At 58.5% G+C, this 14,235-nt stretch overlaps 2 protein-coding genes across 2 annotated transcripts; one reads left to right on the top strand and one right to left on the bottom strand.

The window, feature by feature from the left end:
* Positions 1–81: 81 nt before the first annotated feature.
* Positions 82–1,893, top strand: BESB_025670 (kinase, pfkB family protein; the record flags this gene model as incomplete). The annotated part of the gene is made up of 2 exons (XM_029361247.1): positions 82–668; positions 1,128–1,893. 2 exons carry the CDS (start codon positions 82–84, stop codon positions 1,891–1,893), a joined length of 1,353 nt encoding a protein of 450 aa, XP_029215602.1.
* Positions 1,894–3,432: 1,539 nt separating this feature from the next.
* Positions 3,433–14,102, bottom strand: BESB_025660 (uncharacterized protein; the record flags this gene model as incomplete). Its single annotated transcript, XM_029361246.1, has 15 exons — positions 3,433–3,489; positions 4,035–4,073; positions 4,412–4,483; positions 4,850–5,003; positions 5,459–5,607; positions 5,916–6,018; positions 6,531–6,613; positions 7,031–7,259; positions 7,508–7,590; positions 8,195–8,274; positions 8,716–9,121; positions 9,685–10,303; positions 10,596–11,462; positions 11,750–12,243; positions 12,846–14,102. The coding sequence occupies 15 exons, from the start codon at positions 14,100–14,102 to the stop codon at positions 3,433–3,435; spliced, it is 4,692 nt and encodes a 1,563-aa protein (XP_029215601.1).
* Between the last annotated feature and the right edge of the window lie 133 nt (positions 14,103–14,235).

The following is a 14,235-nucleotide window of genomic DNA, read 5'->3' as shown; positions in this document are numbered from 1 at the left end:
CTTGAAGCCTGTCACGTCTGCTGAACTCCCGGCGGGTTGCCTGGTATCTTTAGTCGTTTTTGCCGCGTTTTTGCCTCCGCCATGTCGGCGCTCGACACCCCCGCGACCTCCCTCGCCACGCGAGACCCGCTGGACGTCGCAACTGCCGCGGCAGCTGCGCAGGCGGTTCACGCAGTCGTAGAGAAAGTCGAGAGCGCAAATATCGTCGTCCTGGGCTGCATCAACCGCGACGTGACGCTGCGCGTGCGGGCGCTTCCGGCCTTCGGCGAGACGATCTTCGGCGAGAGCGTGGAGATCTACCACGGCGGCAAGGCGGCAAACCAAGCTGTTCAGGCTGCGCTCCTGATGCCCGCTAGCGACTCCGCGGAGACCTGCAAAGCGCCAGCGCAGGCTGTGGAGGAGGGTCGGCGCAAGGAGGAGATGAAAACGAAAAAAGGCGGGCGAGTCGCGCTCGTGTGCAAGCTCGGCAACGACGCAGTGGGACGGGAATACCGCGAATACCTCCAGGCGCGCAGTATCGACACAAGGGGCGTCCTGACGGCCGAGAGCTGCGACACCGGCTGCGCGTTCGTCACCGTGGCGCGGGATGGAGAAAATACAATCGTCTACGTGCACGGAGCGAACAAGAGCCTCACGGCGCGGGACTTGCAGGACCCAGAGATCGTCCGGTACGTCTCCCAGGGCTCGCAGCTTTAAGGCCCTGTCGCCCGCACCGAGACGCGCCTCGAGAGAGCGTGGCGCGCACTTCCGAGCGTCAACAGAGCGCGTGGAGCTGAACCACGTATACCTCAATATGCAAGTATACGTAAAAACTTATGGATAGAGCGCACAGGCTCCCACTGTCTATAGCTACTGCCGTGATGAGTTTGTTTCCAGTCTAGCAAGGCAGTGTCCAGTGTATCCTTGCCTCTGGGTTCTTCCCAGTTCGTCTGCGTCTCGGGCGAAGTGGCCCGGCGGGGCCGTGCACCCCAGTTCCCAGGCCCGACCCGCAGCATTCACCCCCACGAGCGAAACGCCACAGAAACTTAGGCAAATATATGTACATATATTTGTAACATCTACGCGGATACCCCCCGCGACCAGCACAGCGCACCGGTTTGCTGTGCGTTGTGGCGTCTGCCATGCAGGCTGATTCAGCAGTGCAAAGTGTTTGTCTGCGAGAACGGCGTGGCTGGGGACGTGATTGTTGCGGGTCTGCGGATTGCCAAAAGCGCGCCCGATCGCGTCTTGACGATCTTTACGCCGGCGCCGGCAGTCGATGTGCCTCTGGCGGCCTTCGCGTACACGGATGTCGTCGTTTTGAACGAGAGCGAGGCGCGCGAGCTGTGGAAGCTCTCCCCTGTCAAGCAGACGCAGGACACGGCGGGCAACGTGTTTGAGGAGCCCGACACGGCAAAGGAGGAGTTCCCCACGCTCCGGGCGAGCGCCGCAGCGACCATCCAACACGAAGGTCTCTCTCTGCAGGCCTTCCGCGAGAAGCTTCTTGACCTCGGATTCCGCGCGACGCACGTTGCGGGCGCGACAGAGCCTGCGGCCCCGACCGGGGGTGGCAGCTGCGAGGGCGCGCGCCGGGGCCTGTGCAACGTGGTTCTGTCCAAAGGCAAAGCGGGCTGCGCTCTCTGCGAGAGCGACGCCGCGAGCACCGACCTCCTCGTCTCCTCGCAGGTCCACGAAATCCCGCAGAAACGCCAACTCGCGCCCACCGACGTCGTCGACACCGTCGGCGCCGGCGACTCGTTCTGCGGCGCGCTCGCGTACTTCCTCGGGCACGAAGACATGCCCCTGCGTGAAGCCGCGGAGAAGGCCTGCATCGTCGCCAGCTACTCGGTTCAGAAACGCGGCGCGAGCGAGAGCTACGCAGACAGAGCCAAGCTGACCGGCGTCTTGTTCTAGGCGCCTGCGAGGCGGCAGACAACCCGCGGCGCGAGGGTGGAGCGCCGCGGCGTGTGGAAACCGTAGTTTATAGATCTCACTGAAGCACGCGACGCGGCTGACAGGCAAACTGTAAAGCTAGCTGGCGTGGAGGAGGCGCTGCGAAAGAGAAGGAGCGTAATCTTAACGCCAACAGCTGTAGCCTGTGGGACGCTGTGCGCGGCATTCAGTGGCAAGCAGGAAGGAAAAAGTTTTGTACGCAGAGAGGCGAACTGAGCGGGGTGTGAAACAGGGGAGCCGCACCAGGCCACGAAGAGAAACTCACGCGGCACGATTTACTCCTTGTATGGAACAGAGCTGCCGCTTGGCTTTCTTAAACGCGACAAAGGAAGCGGCAAGGCCGGCCCATGAGAGGGTCTCTTTCCGCGCAGATTTTTATTCCGCCAGTATGCTGTTTCTCCGGCGTTTTTTTCATCGCATCTCGTTGAGGAATTCGGTGCTGCCGCCATCCTCTACAGCGATAACGCAGTTTTGTGAACGAGGCCGGCCGGCGCGCACGATGGAGAAATGCATCTGCAGGCATTACTGCGTCTATACACATGTACCTATGCATGTATACGTATGAATATATGCACACACATATACGCACATACGTGCCTGCACGCGTCTGTGCACATATGCGCAGGCGCCTGCGTCAATCCGTGTAGAGTGTGTGCGTAGCCGCCTCGCGTGCCCCGACGCGTATGAGCGTTTTGCCTGCATGTGCAAAGGATGCATGCGTGACTATTTGAATTGCGACATCTGCACACACATGCCGCACAGATACATGGAGGAATATATATATATATATAGGTAGAGGTGTGTTTGCATCAAACGCTTTCGAGGTGTGTCTGGTGACTTAGACTCTCACGGTCCTCCCCGTTCATCCGGGTCGAGGCGCTTCGTTTAACGCAAAGTTTCGCCGTCGCCCGCATGCTTGATCTGCAGAGTACCCGCGTGCGCTCGCCTCAGGCAGGAGGAACGAGGAATGTCAAAAAAACGGCAATTTGTGTAGCTGAACGAAGTCGAGGGCCGAGACTTTGCGACGTGCTGCATACGGAGAAAGGCGTGCAGAGAGGACTCTCGTGCGCAGGCGCCCAGCTGGCGGCCTACAGGGCCAAATGCGCACGCGTCAGTAGCAGCGTACGCGCATCTACACGTGGATGGACCTCGCCCAGAGAGACAAATGTGAGAATTTGTGCACAGATTCAAAGAAAGCTGTGACAACTCGTAGTATATACTCCCCAGAAAAAGCTTATAAATAATCCTGTCTCAGAGATGATCCAACAATAACACGGCTAAAATGTATACCAGTTAAGATGAAAAGTCCATTACCAAATGCATTATCACTAATATAACTTTGAGATCATGCTAGTGGCGAGAAGGGAAGTGTGTTTCAAAGAAAAGGGATGTAGCCGGGAAGTTGTGCACAGATTTAGGTGAAGATAGAGTAGGAGACGCATGCGCCTGGTTGCGCGAGAGTACTGACACGCGCGGGGAGAAGATCCGTAACTGCAATTTTCAGGTGATGGCGTGTACCCCGCGTTCCGTGAGTTCCTGGGGCTTGTTGAAGACCTCCTGAGACGCTCAGCACACCACGCAAATGACCGAATCAAAACCTGAAAGCATGCGTCCGACCGAGTGGATGGGCGCTCGGATCAAGAAGCTCGCTGTACACATAGCCATAGTCAATGCAGTGGAGACGACTACACGGCCGCACGTTTCCTGCCCGCTGACAACAATAAATCGCCAGATGACGCATGTGCAGGCTGCTTCTCATTTGCGAGAGGGAGCGAAATACCCGTGGAAGCTCTCCGTCCGCATGTAGGAAACCTAGAACGCAGGCAGCCTGAGCGGCCTGCTGCCTGGACGGAGCTCAAGGACATGGTGCCTCCCTGTGAGTTCTCGCTTTGCAGATACCTGTGTGATCGAGCCCGCGAGGGGGCGGGCGGCTACGTGTGTGTGTCTATGGGCTCATGCGCGTGAGTGCATGCTGAAACCATGCAGAAACGAAGGGCGAGGCCCGAGGGAACTCGTCTGAATAAGAGATTGAAATTCGCCGTGGAGTAAAGAGTGAAGCGACGGGAAGCAGCCGTGCGTTCAAGGACCGGATGGAGACTCACCGTAGCGCGTTCAATTTGCTCCTTCATCATCTCGGACACCTGTGTGGTAAAGCACGGCCGACCAAAGAAAGGCAGTGAAGAAAGCATTTCGTGTCTACGCCGCCGATGACAGATTCATTGGGCGCACACTACGTGGCCCCCCGGGGGAGAGGACGGACATCGTGTGCCTAAATGAAGGCTCGTAGCGTTCAGAGCTTGCTACGCAGAGGCAGATGGATACTGCAAAATATCCGACACGCGTGCGAGTGGGAACGGCAGAAAAGCCCTTCGCTGAAGTCGACTGATGCACAGATAGACCGAAAGACGGATCGAGAGAGATGGAAAGAACAGGGTGTGAAAGGGAGACGACGAAGTTAAACCTGAACGAATGCACGTACATTTGGCAGAGTGACGTTGACATTGCGGAGGCTCTCCAAGTCCTTCTCGCCCCACAGGAAGGACATGCGGTCCTGCAGACACGCGTCAATCCAGGAAAGGCGCAATGGCATCGGACGCGGCTGCGCCATTACGAGGCATCCTTGCATGCATCACGTATCCTCACTTGTCTACTACCAGAGGTGGAGTCGAGGAAAGGCGTGAGACGGATAAGCAGAAGACATTGATATAAGCGAATGCAGAAACGGTAGCCAGACAAATGGAGAATAGAGGTGTAAACTCAGATATGCACAGACTGGGCATCTGAAACTGTAGGCGAGCGCCAGACCGACCACTGACAAGATGCCCAGTACGGGACTATTCGCACAGGCGAACGAAATAGCCGCATCTCAAGAGTATAGAGTTCTAGGGACAATGCAGAGCGTTTCTGCTGTCTTTACCATCTTTTGCTTCAGCACTTGTTTGTCGAAGTCCGTCATCATGCCTTCAATCATCCAATCAGGCAAAATGCGCTCCAAATCGCGCGCCAGCTGCGCCACGGCCTCAGGCACCCACGGGCACGACGGGAACGAAAGGGGGCTGTGCGAGTCTCCGCTGAAAAATCAGGAACGCGGAAAACGCTGCACGCAGACGTTCCCTGTGCGGAAGCGAAGCCTTTTTTAAAACAGTCCATGAAATTCACGCTGATTACAGCTGTGGACGTGTGCAGTTCCATACGCACCTTAATACAGCTTGCAGGCCATGCGCGCAGACGCGTTAGAAAGTCACGTACAACCGGCAAGTGCAGACATGGACACACGCACACATGTGCCAAAAATATATGTATTCGCTCCACTGGCGGAAAATATATTAGTACATTCGCTCCACTTGAGGCCAGTTCGCGTGTTTCTTTTTGTCGGGGCTCTCGCTCGGCTAGGTTTCACCAGCGTCGGCAGCACGGAGACACACAGCCATGCAGGCCGAGAATAGGCGACCTCTGCGTCTCGAAATCAACACCGCTTGCACATGTTGAAGCCAGCGCTGCTGGGGCTAGGGTGAAACTCGCTTACCCCTTGGCGAGTGCGTCAGCCATTCTCAGAGCCACGCGCTTGAACTGCTTCCAGTCGGCTTTCGGGATCTGCGCCACGAAGAGCTCGAGGAGCTTCCGGCGAACTTCCGGCGGCTTCTGCGTGACGACCATGGTGATCCACAGCACGTCCTGAAGAGAAAAAACACCGCAGCCAGAGGCGCTAGCGGGCGAACGAGAGCACATGTGCGACGCAAGGCGGCGATGGGGACGAGAGAAGAGAGAAGGGCAGCAGGTACTTTGCAGACACACCAGCGAGCTCAGAGGGTGAAAGCGGAAATAGAGCGGAGAGCCCAGGCTTTACCGTTAAGGCTCAGCTTTGAGCGTAGAGGTACCTCGGTAGAGAGGTTAGCAGATGGAGGCAAACGAAAACAAAGAAACGACCCTGAGAAGAAAAAGGAAGGGATCGCACTGCGGGCGTGTCCGCGCGTCCCACTGACCTCCCAAATTTCTTTTTCGTAGATGGCCATGACGCCTTTGTGGATGATCATGAGAACCATGAGCCACCGAGAGGGCGCAGCATCAGGGTTATTTCCTTCCTTCCTGAAAAAGAAAGAAAACACCGAGCGCCCGTTTTGCCGGCCGTGCCTCTTGGGGATGCCGAAAGACATATGCATCCGTGCCTAGTAGCATGTAAGCAAGATGCGCACAGAAAAACAAAATGTGGCGGACAGGCATGCACGCAGCTGTCGACAGACGGGCGAACCGAAAAAGCCAAGCTGCGTGAAACTAAAATCCAGGGTAGACCGCGAAGGCGAGGGTCACCCAGGCAGCGCTACACGAACTATGGAGCTGGATCTACGTCTGTTTTGAAATGTGTGGCCGTGCTGCGCACGCGCATGCCTGCACAGGGGCTCATACGTGTTCTCCAAACTCCAAATGCACTCGGTATATGCATGCTATATGCATGAACGGATGCCCGCACATAGGCTTATATCTGCGTGTACAGGACATAGCTGGAGACTAGCGAGCGGCTGCGCCTTGACTGGCGCCACTAGTGCGCCTTATGTGCCTATCGGTGCTTTTTCTCCGCGTAATCTTTTGTCGGCCCTTACTGGATGCGCTTCCTCTCTGCATGGATGGCGAACTCGAGGTAGGCCAGGAAGTCGCGGTTCAGCAGCTGCTTCATCGACTCCGCCTGAGAGGAGAGACACCAAGCAGCCGAGGTCGCGGAAAAGCGTCACTGTCGTGCCAATACAAACATTCATACTCTTCATAGCTTCCTCGCTCCCTCACCTGCGTCGATGATGCGTCGAATAGTATTTGACATCATGAACGTACCAAAACCAAGACACGCATCAGCCGCGAAAATACCTTTGGCTGGACGGTGGCAACGCATATGTAGTGTGTGCTTGTGCATGCGTAGATGTATATATTGATACGCTTGAGGCGTATAATGCCGGGTGGCGCCATGTGCCCCCCGGATGCGATACCAGCAGTTCACTACGCAGGGACACGCCCCAGGGCGGTAGCAAGGTAGACGTCTGTAGGGTTTAGGGTTTACGGAAGCGAGGGCGCGGGAACAGCGAAGTCTAGCGCAGAGTGTGCGGCTCACGTATTCGGTGAGTTTCTCGACGTCGACGAGCGCCTGCATGCAGAGAAGGCGAATTTTTTCTAGTTGTTCCTTCTCGTTCTGCACGGCCAGTGCCTCGACGTCTTCGTACAGCGAAACGACGAACTTGTTGATTACAACCAGGATGTCTTTCTCCTTGCGGGTCCGCGGCGGCCGCTCCCGGATGTGGAGCTTCATGAGGAGGAGGAACTGCTCGTCCATGAGAAGGTCTCTGAGAAGCGCAAGCAGGAGCAGGCAGATGGTGACTGAAGCAGAACGGCGGTGGGGGGCAGGCGTGAAGGCGCCGCGCAGCCGGGAAGCGCAACAACGCATGTTGATGTAGTGAGACCAGAGGAGCGACGCCTGCGTTTTCGAGTCGCAGCCTGCAGAACTGCCACCGAGCGCGAAAACGCGTTGGCAGAAAACTCAGAGAAGCCATCTGAGATATCTTGACACGCCAGCGAGAGAGGCTTGCCTTACTTGTACTGGTCGCAAATCACGGGAAACACACCCTCGTCTGTCGCTTCCATCAACTCGTAGACAAGCATGTCGAGACGCGCTTCCTGCACGCAGCCACAAGACCGAGAACAGAGCTATTTAGGTTAATGAAAGAGATGGTGAAACGCGCGCACACCTCTGAAGCCGGATCGACGCCGTTCTTGGAAGAATCTCGCTAGTGCAGGCGCCCCCAAAGAAGACGGTAATCCACCAAAGGGGCGGCGTGTGCAAAATCGGATATGTCTCGGCAGGAAGTGCGCCGAGAGCCCGAAGGCATCCTCGGGGGTGACGCGCGAGCGACAGACGGCGGCGGTGTCGGCTGCAGAGACTTCACTGAAACTGCGGCACACAGATGCTGTCCTCATGACCGGAGCGTGACTGATAGCATCATGGTGGTGACTCGTCCTATGCGCGATGCCGTGGAAAAGAAATTCCGACCGCCGGAACTCGCGTTTGAGGGGAACGCATTCATCCATTTCACAGTGAACCTCGGCTTCGGGACGCACACGACACACCCTGCCGGTAAGCGATACACAAACGCACACGAGGTGAGGAGGCGCCTTCTGTCTTCTAGGGGCTTCATCACAGGGACACATAGGAGCCCTGTCGGGCGAATGGAAACGAAAAACCCGTTCGCCTAGCCAACCATGCTTGCGAAGATGTCGTTACCTTTTCGCGGAGCTTGACACGCAGCTCCAGCTGCTCGCGCTCCGACATCGCCTCCCATCTCTGATGAAGCGGCTGGTCATCTGAGAAACAGGACGAGAAAACGACAGCAAACAGAGCTTCGCTTTGCGCGTAAGCATGGAGGGAAGGAAGGTGTTGAGCGACGCATGCGCCCAGAACAGAAAAGCGACAAAATGCTGCGACAAACAAACAGAAAGCTATACGGAAATAAACATCCATACAGGTTCCCTGCATGTTTGTATAGATACACGTATAGCTCGATACGCACTTGGGTCTGTCCTCACGTTCATATGTGCAGCCAGGTGCATGCAGTGACACACCGGTGAGAATTTCAGAAGCGCCTTCCATGTATGCAGGCATGAATGGATACCTGAAAGTACGGACGCTAGGGACGGCACGCAGATTCGCAGGTACACACATATGCACATGTGGTCAGACTTGAATTCCTGCAGAGTGGTCTCGGCCGATTTGCCTGGAGGCGTTAGTTTTCTTGCGTTTCTTACAGTCGGTCTGCATGACTTTGAAGCCCATCGTGTGCGGAGGCGCCACGTCGGGCCCCGGACCGGCCATGAGGTCGAAGACGTCTACTTTTTCTGTTTCTGCGTCGTCGTCGTGGTCCGTGTGCTTCTCGCCGACCGGGAAGAACAGCTCGTGCTGCGCCCACGCCGTTTTTCGTTTTTCTTGGTTTTTTTTCAGGTTCTCCAGGTCGCGCCGAGGGTCGTTAATGAACCGCGATGCCTCGGTATGCCCCGCCCTCCAGATGTCTTGGATTTCCGCATCAGAAAAGTTCAAAAAGGTCTGCAGGTGCCGCGTGACTTCCGCCATCGACAGCACTTCTTTTGTCTCCTGACAGCGGCGAATGTTTTGCTCGAGGTCATGCACAACTTCCCGCTGGAACTCGCGCCTCCTCTGACATGGCAAAGTGTCACACAGCGAGCAGGCCAGCTCCACTAGAAGGTATACGTGTGGAATACGCATAGTGATATGCACAAGTACGCATTTCCGGCACGTCAATACTTACGCCAGCGAAGGCAGTCGAAGTCGCAGGCACCAAGCAGAAAGCCGCAGGGTACGCACGACAGCCAAAACAGTGCCAGGCCCCGCGCTACCGCACCGCGACAAGCCCCACGACGACTACAGTTGGATAGAGTCGCGTACGCATACAGATATATGTGACTCTATCCTATAGATATAGATGTAGACATACATATGTATGCAGGTACGCACCACCAGGAAAACCCACGCATGCGCGTCGTCAGCGAGCTGACAGATCCGGCCAGAGAAAAACAAAATAAATGATGATAACTAAAAAGAGGACGACCATTCCAAAACAATCCGCTGCCATCGCGCTGCCCCCCCCCCCCCCCCCGCGGTCCCCATTTTGTGAGGCGACGGCCACCGCCCATTGCAAGGTAAGGCGGAGGGATAAGGCAACGCAGGGTTCGGCGTCTGACGTTGTGTTTCTCGCTTACCTCAGGGCTCCAGTTTTGCATGAATTCCGGGGTTTTGTGGCCGCTCTTGTCGTCGAGGTCAATCACTTTGATGCCGTAAGGATTCCGCTGTTCGTGTGTCCTCTTCCGCGCCGCTCGCGCTCGCTCTCGGTCCGCCTCGCTGCCCCTGCGGCGGCGCATGGCATCGTCATTAGAGCCACTAAGTTCAGCGTCCTCTGCACGCGCCGAAGGCACCAGCCTCGTGCCGTCCTTCGTCTGCAGGGGGAACTTGGCGAGCCAGTCGCGCTCCTCCTCAATCGATGCCTTCAGGGCTGGAAACTTCTCAATCCATTCCGGCGTGATCTCATCGGTGTCGACGTCCACGGCGTCCGCTGCCGGCGGTGCCGCAGCGACCGATGGAGCAGAGGCTGCCCAGCGATCAAGAGGCGCGGACGTGTCAGAAGCCGAACTCGGGGATAAGACAGCGGAGGCGGAGGGCGAGTCGCCAGGGCCTGCAGCGGGCGAGGGCGACTCCGGGGAGGCGGTAGGCGTCGCGGACGCAGAGCTTGAAGAAGTGGAACCGTCCTGTGTCGCGTTGATTTCCCGCGCCAAGCTGTCGTGGCAGAGGTCTTTGGGGGGACCGAAGAGGTCGTCCTCCATTCTGAAGGTATGAAAAACAAACGAAAACCCTTCGAGTGAATTCGGGGGCGGGACTTGAGGTTGCCGGCAGGAGCACGCGTTCGTGGCATAGACTGCGCCCCGACGCAAGCGCGAAGACAGAACAGAAAACACGCTGCTTCGGCCTGCATGTCGTCATCGCATGCTCATTCACGCGCGACGCAACACGGGGCTTCGTACGCTTCAGAGGTCCTTGAGGCCTATCAGTGGCCTTCATTGGTCCTCAACGTGTTGCAAAGGGCGTTCGGGCGCTCGCGGCGCTGCGCAGCGCTTACTCTTTCTTTTCCATGTCCCTCGCGTGGAGCTTCTCCCTCATCGCAAGCGTCACGCCTAGCAAGTCCTGCTGCAGCTTCTTGAGCAAGCGCTCCTCGGTGTCGCGCACTTGGAGACTGAGGAGCGGCCCGAACTGTCCCTTGCCGCCGGACCCCACAGGGCCCCTGAGCACAACGAGTTCCAGCGCGAAGCTGTCACGCGTGATTTTCTCTCTGAGGCGCGCGTCAAGGCGCTCCGCGTCCGCCTCGCGCTCACCGTCGCACGCTCCGCGCAACTCGTCTTCTTCTGCGCCGCGGCCGATGACGCGAATGTCGATGCTGTCCTCTGGCATCCAGTGCCCGTCCTCGTCGTAGCGCGCGGCGCGCCCTTCTCCCTGGAGGAGCTGACTCGCAGTGGCTGCAGAGAGCGACTCGCCGAGGCTGGAGGAGCGCGCGTCTGGCGCCGACGCGGAGACGGCGGCCTTCCCGTCGTCGTGCTGCGTGGCGAGGGGCGCCGAGAAGACTGCAGAGACTCGCGGGCTGGGCGCAGCGGCACGCGCCGCGCCGCGAGGTGTCCGCGGCGCTGGCGGCCCTTCAAAGGAGAGGCGCACGCCGTCGGCTAGTGGAGAGGCCACGATGAACATCTGCGTCGCGGGCAGCCCGAAGTTCGCGGACGGGTCGGCCGCCGGAGTCAACACAGCTTGCGTTTTCGCGAGGAGCGACGGCGACGCACTAGGGTCCAAAGACGCGCTCGTCAGCGAAGGGCTTGCGGCGATGGCGTCCGCGCCGACCGCGCTCCTGGCGCGCGTCCACGCGTCGATGAACTGCAGCGCTTCTTGACGCGTGAACGACGCGGGAAAGGCTTGCCGATACAGCAGGACTCCAGGCACCCTGCGCGCAGAGAGAGCGAGGGGCAGAGACAGTAGACGAGAAGACGCTGAAGCACGAGAGGGCGAAACAACGGAGCGAAGGACTGCGCGCGGCCGCGCGCGATCCACGCAACGCGAACGCTCGGTTTGTGGACTAAGTAGAGCAAAAGAGCGGAGCAAAACAGAGGCAAGGCCTTCTGTGGAGGACACGCCTTCAGGGCGAAGCGTGAGAGCCACACTGGCGCCCACGGGGCCCGTCCGAGCGGTCCGCCCGCCGCATGTCTCTACTCTATCCGCTGCATGCCTTACCATTCCTGTGCGCGGTGTGCGGGTGTGAGATCGCGCATCTTGGAAGGCAGGACATCGTAAAAAATGTCATCGACTTCCTCGCCCTCCAGCACGCCGCCCCACTCGGGCAGCGGCGCCGCCCCGCCGCCGCTGGCGGGCCCCCCCAGGCCCGTTCCTGAAAGGGGCTTCTTCTGCAGATACACCGTCAGCAGCTTCCCGGTGTCCGCAGCAGCCGGCGAAGGCGGAGGCGGGTGCTCCACGAGGTCGAGGCCCAGCCAAGGCGCCTTCGCAATCTCCTCGTCTGAGGGCAGGCGCGCGGAAGGAGACGCAGACGAGGAAGCGGACGCAGGCGCAGGCGAGGGCGGAGGCGGCGGAGAGGCGTGGGAGTGAGCAGCGTGAGACGCATGCGAGTGAAGCTGCGAAGAGTCCGCCGCGGGGGTCATACACTGCGGCAGCTTGTTTCTCGCGTTGATGCTCTCGATGCACCAGTAGGAGTTCTCGACAGACACGCGGCCCTGATCACACGAACGGGAGGAAACCGGAACTGCGAATTTAACGCTACGGCAGAGTCCCTGACGTTGTAGACGTGATTTTGCGGTTTATTCGTATCTGGCGTTACAGTCTCAGCGGAGATACCCGAACGCGAGCTCGAGTTGAAGTCCCCTCTGGTGTGTCGACCCATGGCGTATAGACACGCATATGTATGTAAACGTGTAGAGTGAGGGATACATGGATACTCAAGTAGGGAAAGATGAAGGGGATCCAGTCAGCTGTGTAGAGCTGCAGCTTCTTCTCTCCAGTCACGAGGTTAAAACCTCCTACAAGCATACAGCTCATTCTGATCTTGTCCAGCGTGGTCTCCTAGCACCGCGGAGTTACTGATGCGCGCGTTTTTTGGCTTTCCGTATGCCAGGCTCTGTCTGTCGACGGCGAGCGGGTTCCACAGCGCAGGCCAGCTGCGAGTCCCTTTCGCGTCTCTTCACGCGCTTCGCTCTCGGGTTTCGGGTTCCTGCAGTCTAAAGTGCAAAACTGGCTGCTTCTAATCTATGCACACTGGTATTTTGTGGGCATTCCGACTGCGCTTCGTGCGTGAAGCACGGCCCCCTCCCTGTCTGACCTTGAGCGTTCCATCCACCAGCGGCATTTTTCGGTTCCTTAGTTTGAGGAAAAGCGACCTGGGGCCAATGACGCAGTCGACGTCGCGGCTCGTCGCCTCGGGCTCCACCGCCACGTATACCTTCAGGGTCTCGTCTTCCTCCTCCCACGCGTACTCGCTGTTTCGTCCCCAGCCGCGCATGCGCAGAGATGGCACGCCGGCGGCGGGACGCTGTCCCGAAAGGGACGCGAAAGGGGCTCTGGATTTGACTTGGTGCCCGCCGCCGCGGTCAGCGCGGCCGGCGGCTCTGGCGCGGAAAGGCTGCGCGCGTGGCGAAGCGAAGGCAGGGCGGCGAGACGAAGGAGGAGATGAATGAGACTCGCAGACAGGGGTCGAAGGCTCACGACAGAGAGGAGGAGGCGACGGTGCGGAGACAGGCGGAGACACGGCGGAAGAAGATGAAGGAAGGGAGAGGAACGCCGAAGGCGAGGCCGGCAGCGGAGGAGCGGCAGAGGCGGGAGAGAAGGCCTTCAAAGAAGTCAGAAAAGAAGGCGGTGAAGGCGCCGGACCGGGCGAAAACCACGGAGCTACGGCGGCTAGAAGCCCGCGAGGATGAGACGAGCTAGAAGCGAAGGACGAGGCGAGAGGCGAGTGGAGAGTGACAGGAGGAGGCGAAGCGGCTGAGGCAAGGAAAAAGAGTGAAGAATAATATGAAGACGACAACGAAGCGAAAGATGGAGAAGGGGCCCACAGGGGCGCCACGGGCGAGGCGAAGCGGAAGCGAGAGGACAAAGGCGAAAGAAGGAAGGGCAGCTGAAACCCAGGTGAGACGAAAGAGTCTGCCGACAAGTCAGATGGCGGCCTCAGGGATGTCGCATTAAGCGAATGGAAGAGCCCAGGGGCGCTGCAGGGAAGCAGAGACTGCGAAGGCTGAGGGGAAAAACCCAAGGGAGAGATTGCCTCGTTGGAGACTTCATCGCCGCGTACAAGAGTTGACGCACACGGCAGCAGGGAGCCAGAGCTGACAGAAGGCAAATGGCGCAGACCGCAAGGCGGAGAAGAGAAAGGTGGGGGAGCACCCTGAGGCCAGTGGGAAGGAGACAATTGCAGCGGGTGAGAAGGAGACGCCGAATGCGAAGAACGGCTCAGGGAAGAAAGAGCTCCGCAGAGGCAAGCTGAAAACGAGCACAAGAAGGCGACGAAGGCAAGAAAAAGAAAAGAACGGGCGAGAAGGGAAAAAGGGGCAGACGCAGCCACAGCGCGCCAGCGAGAAGACATTGTGGTGCCGCATGAGCAGAAGCAGGTTGCAGTCGAAAGCAGCCTGCAACGGCGGAGACCGGAGAGGCCGGCGGTCAGCTGGGTTGCGACCGCAAGGGGGCTCAGAGCCCCAGATAGAAATGAGAGAATAAAA

This window comes from Besnoitia besnoiti (genome assembly GCF_002563875.1).
Source record: "Besnoitia besnoiti strain Bb-Ger1 chromosome Unknown contig00014, whole genome shotgun sequence".
In the NCBI taxonomy this organism is placed as follows: Eukaryota; Apicomplexa; class Conoidasida; order Eucoccidiorida; family Sarcocystidae; genus Besnoitia; species Besnoitia besnoiti.
The sequence above is the reverse complement of the archived record's forward strand: the minus strand, read 5'-3'. Positions and strand labels throughout refer to the sequence as shown.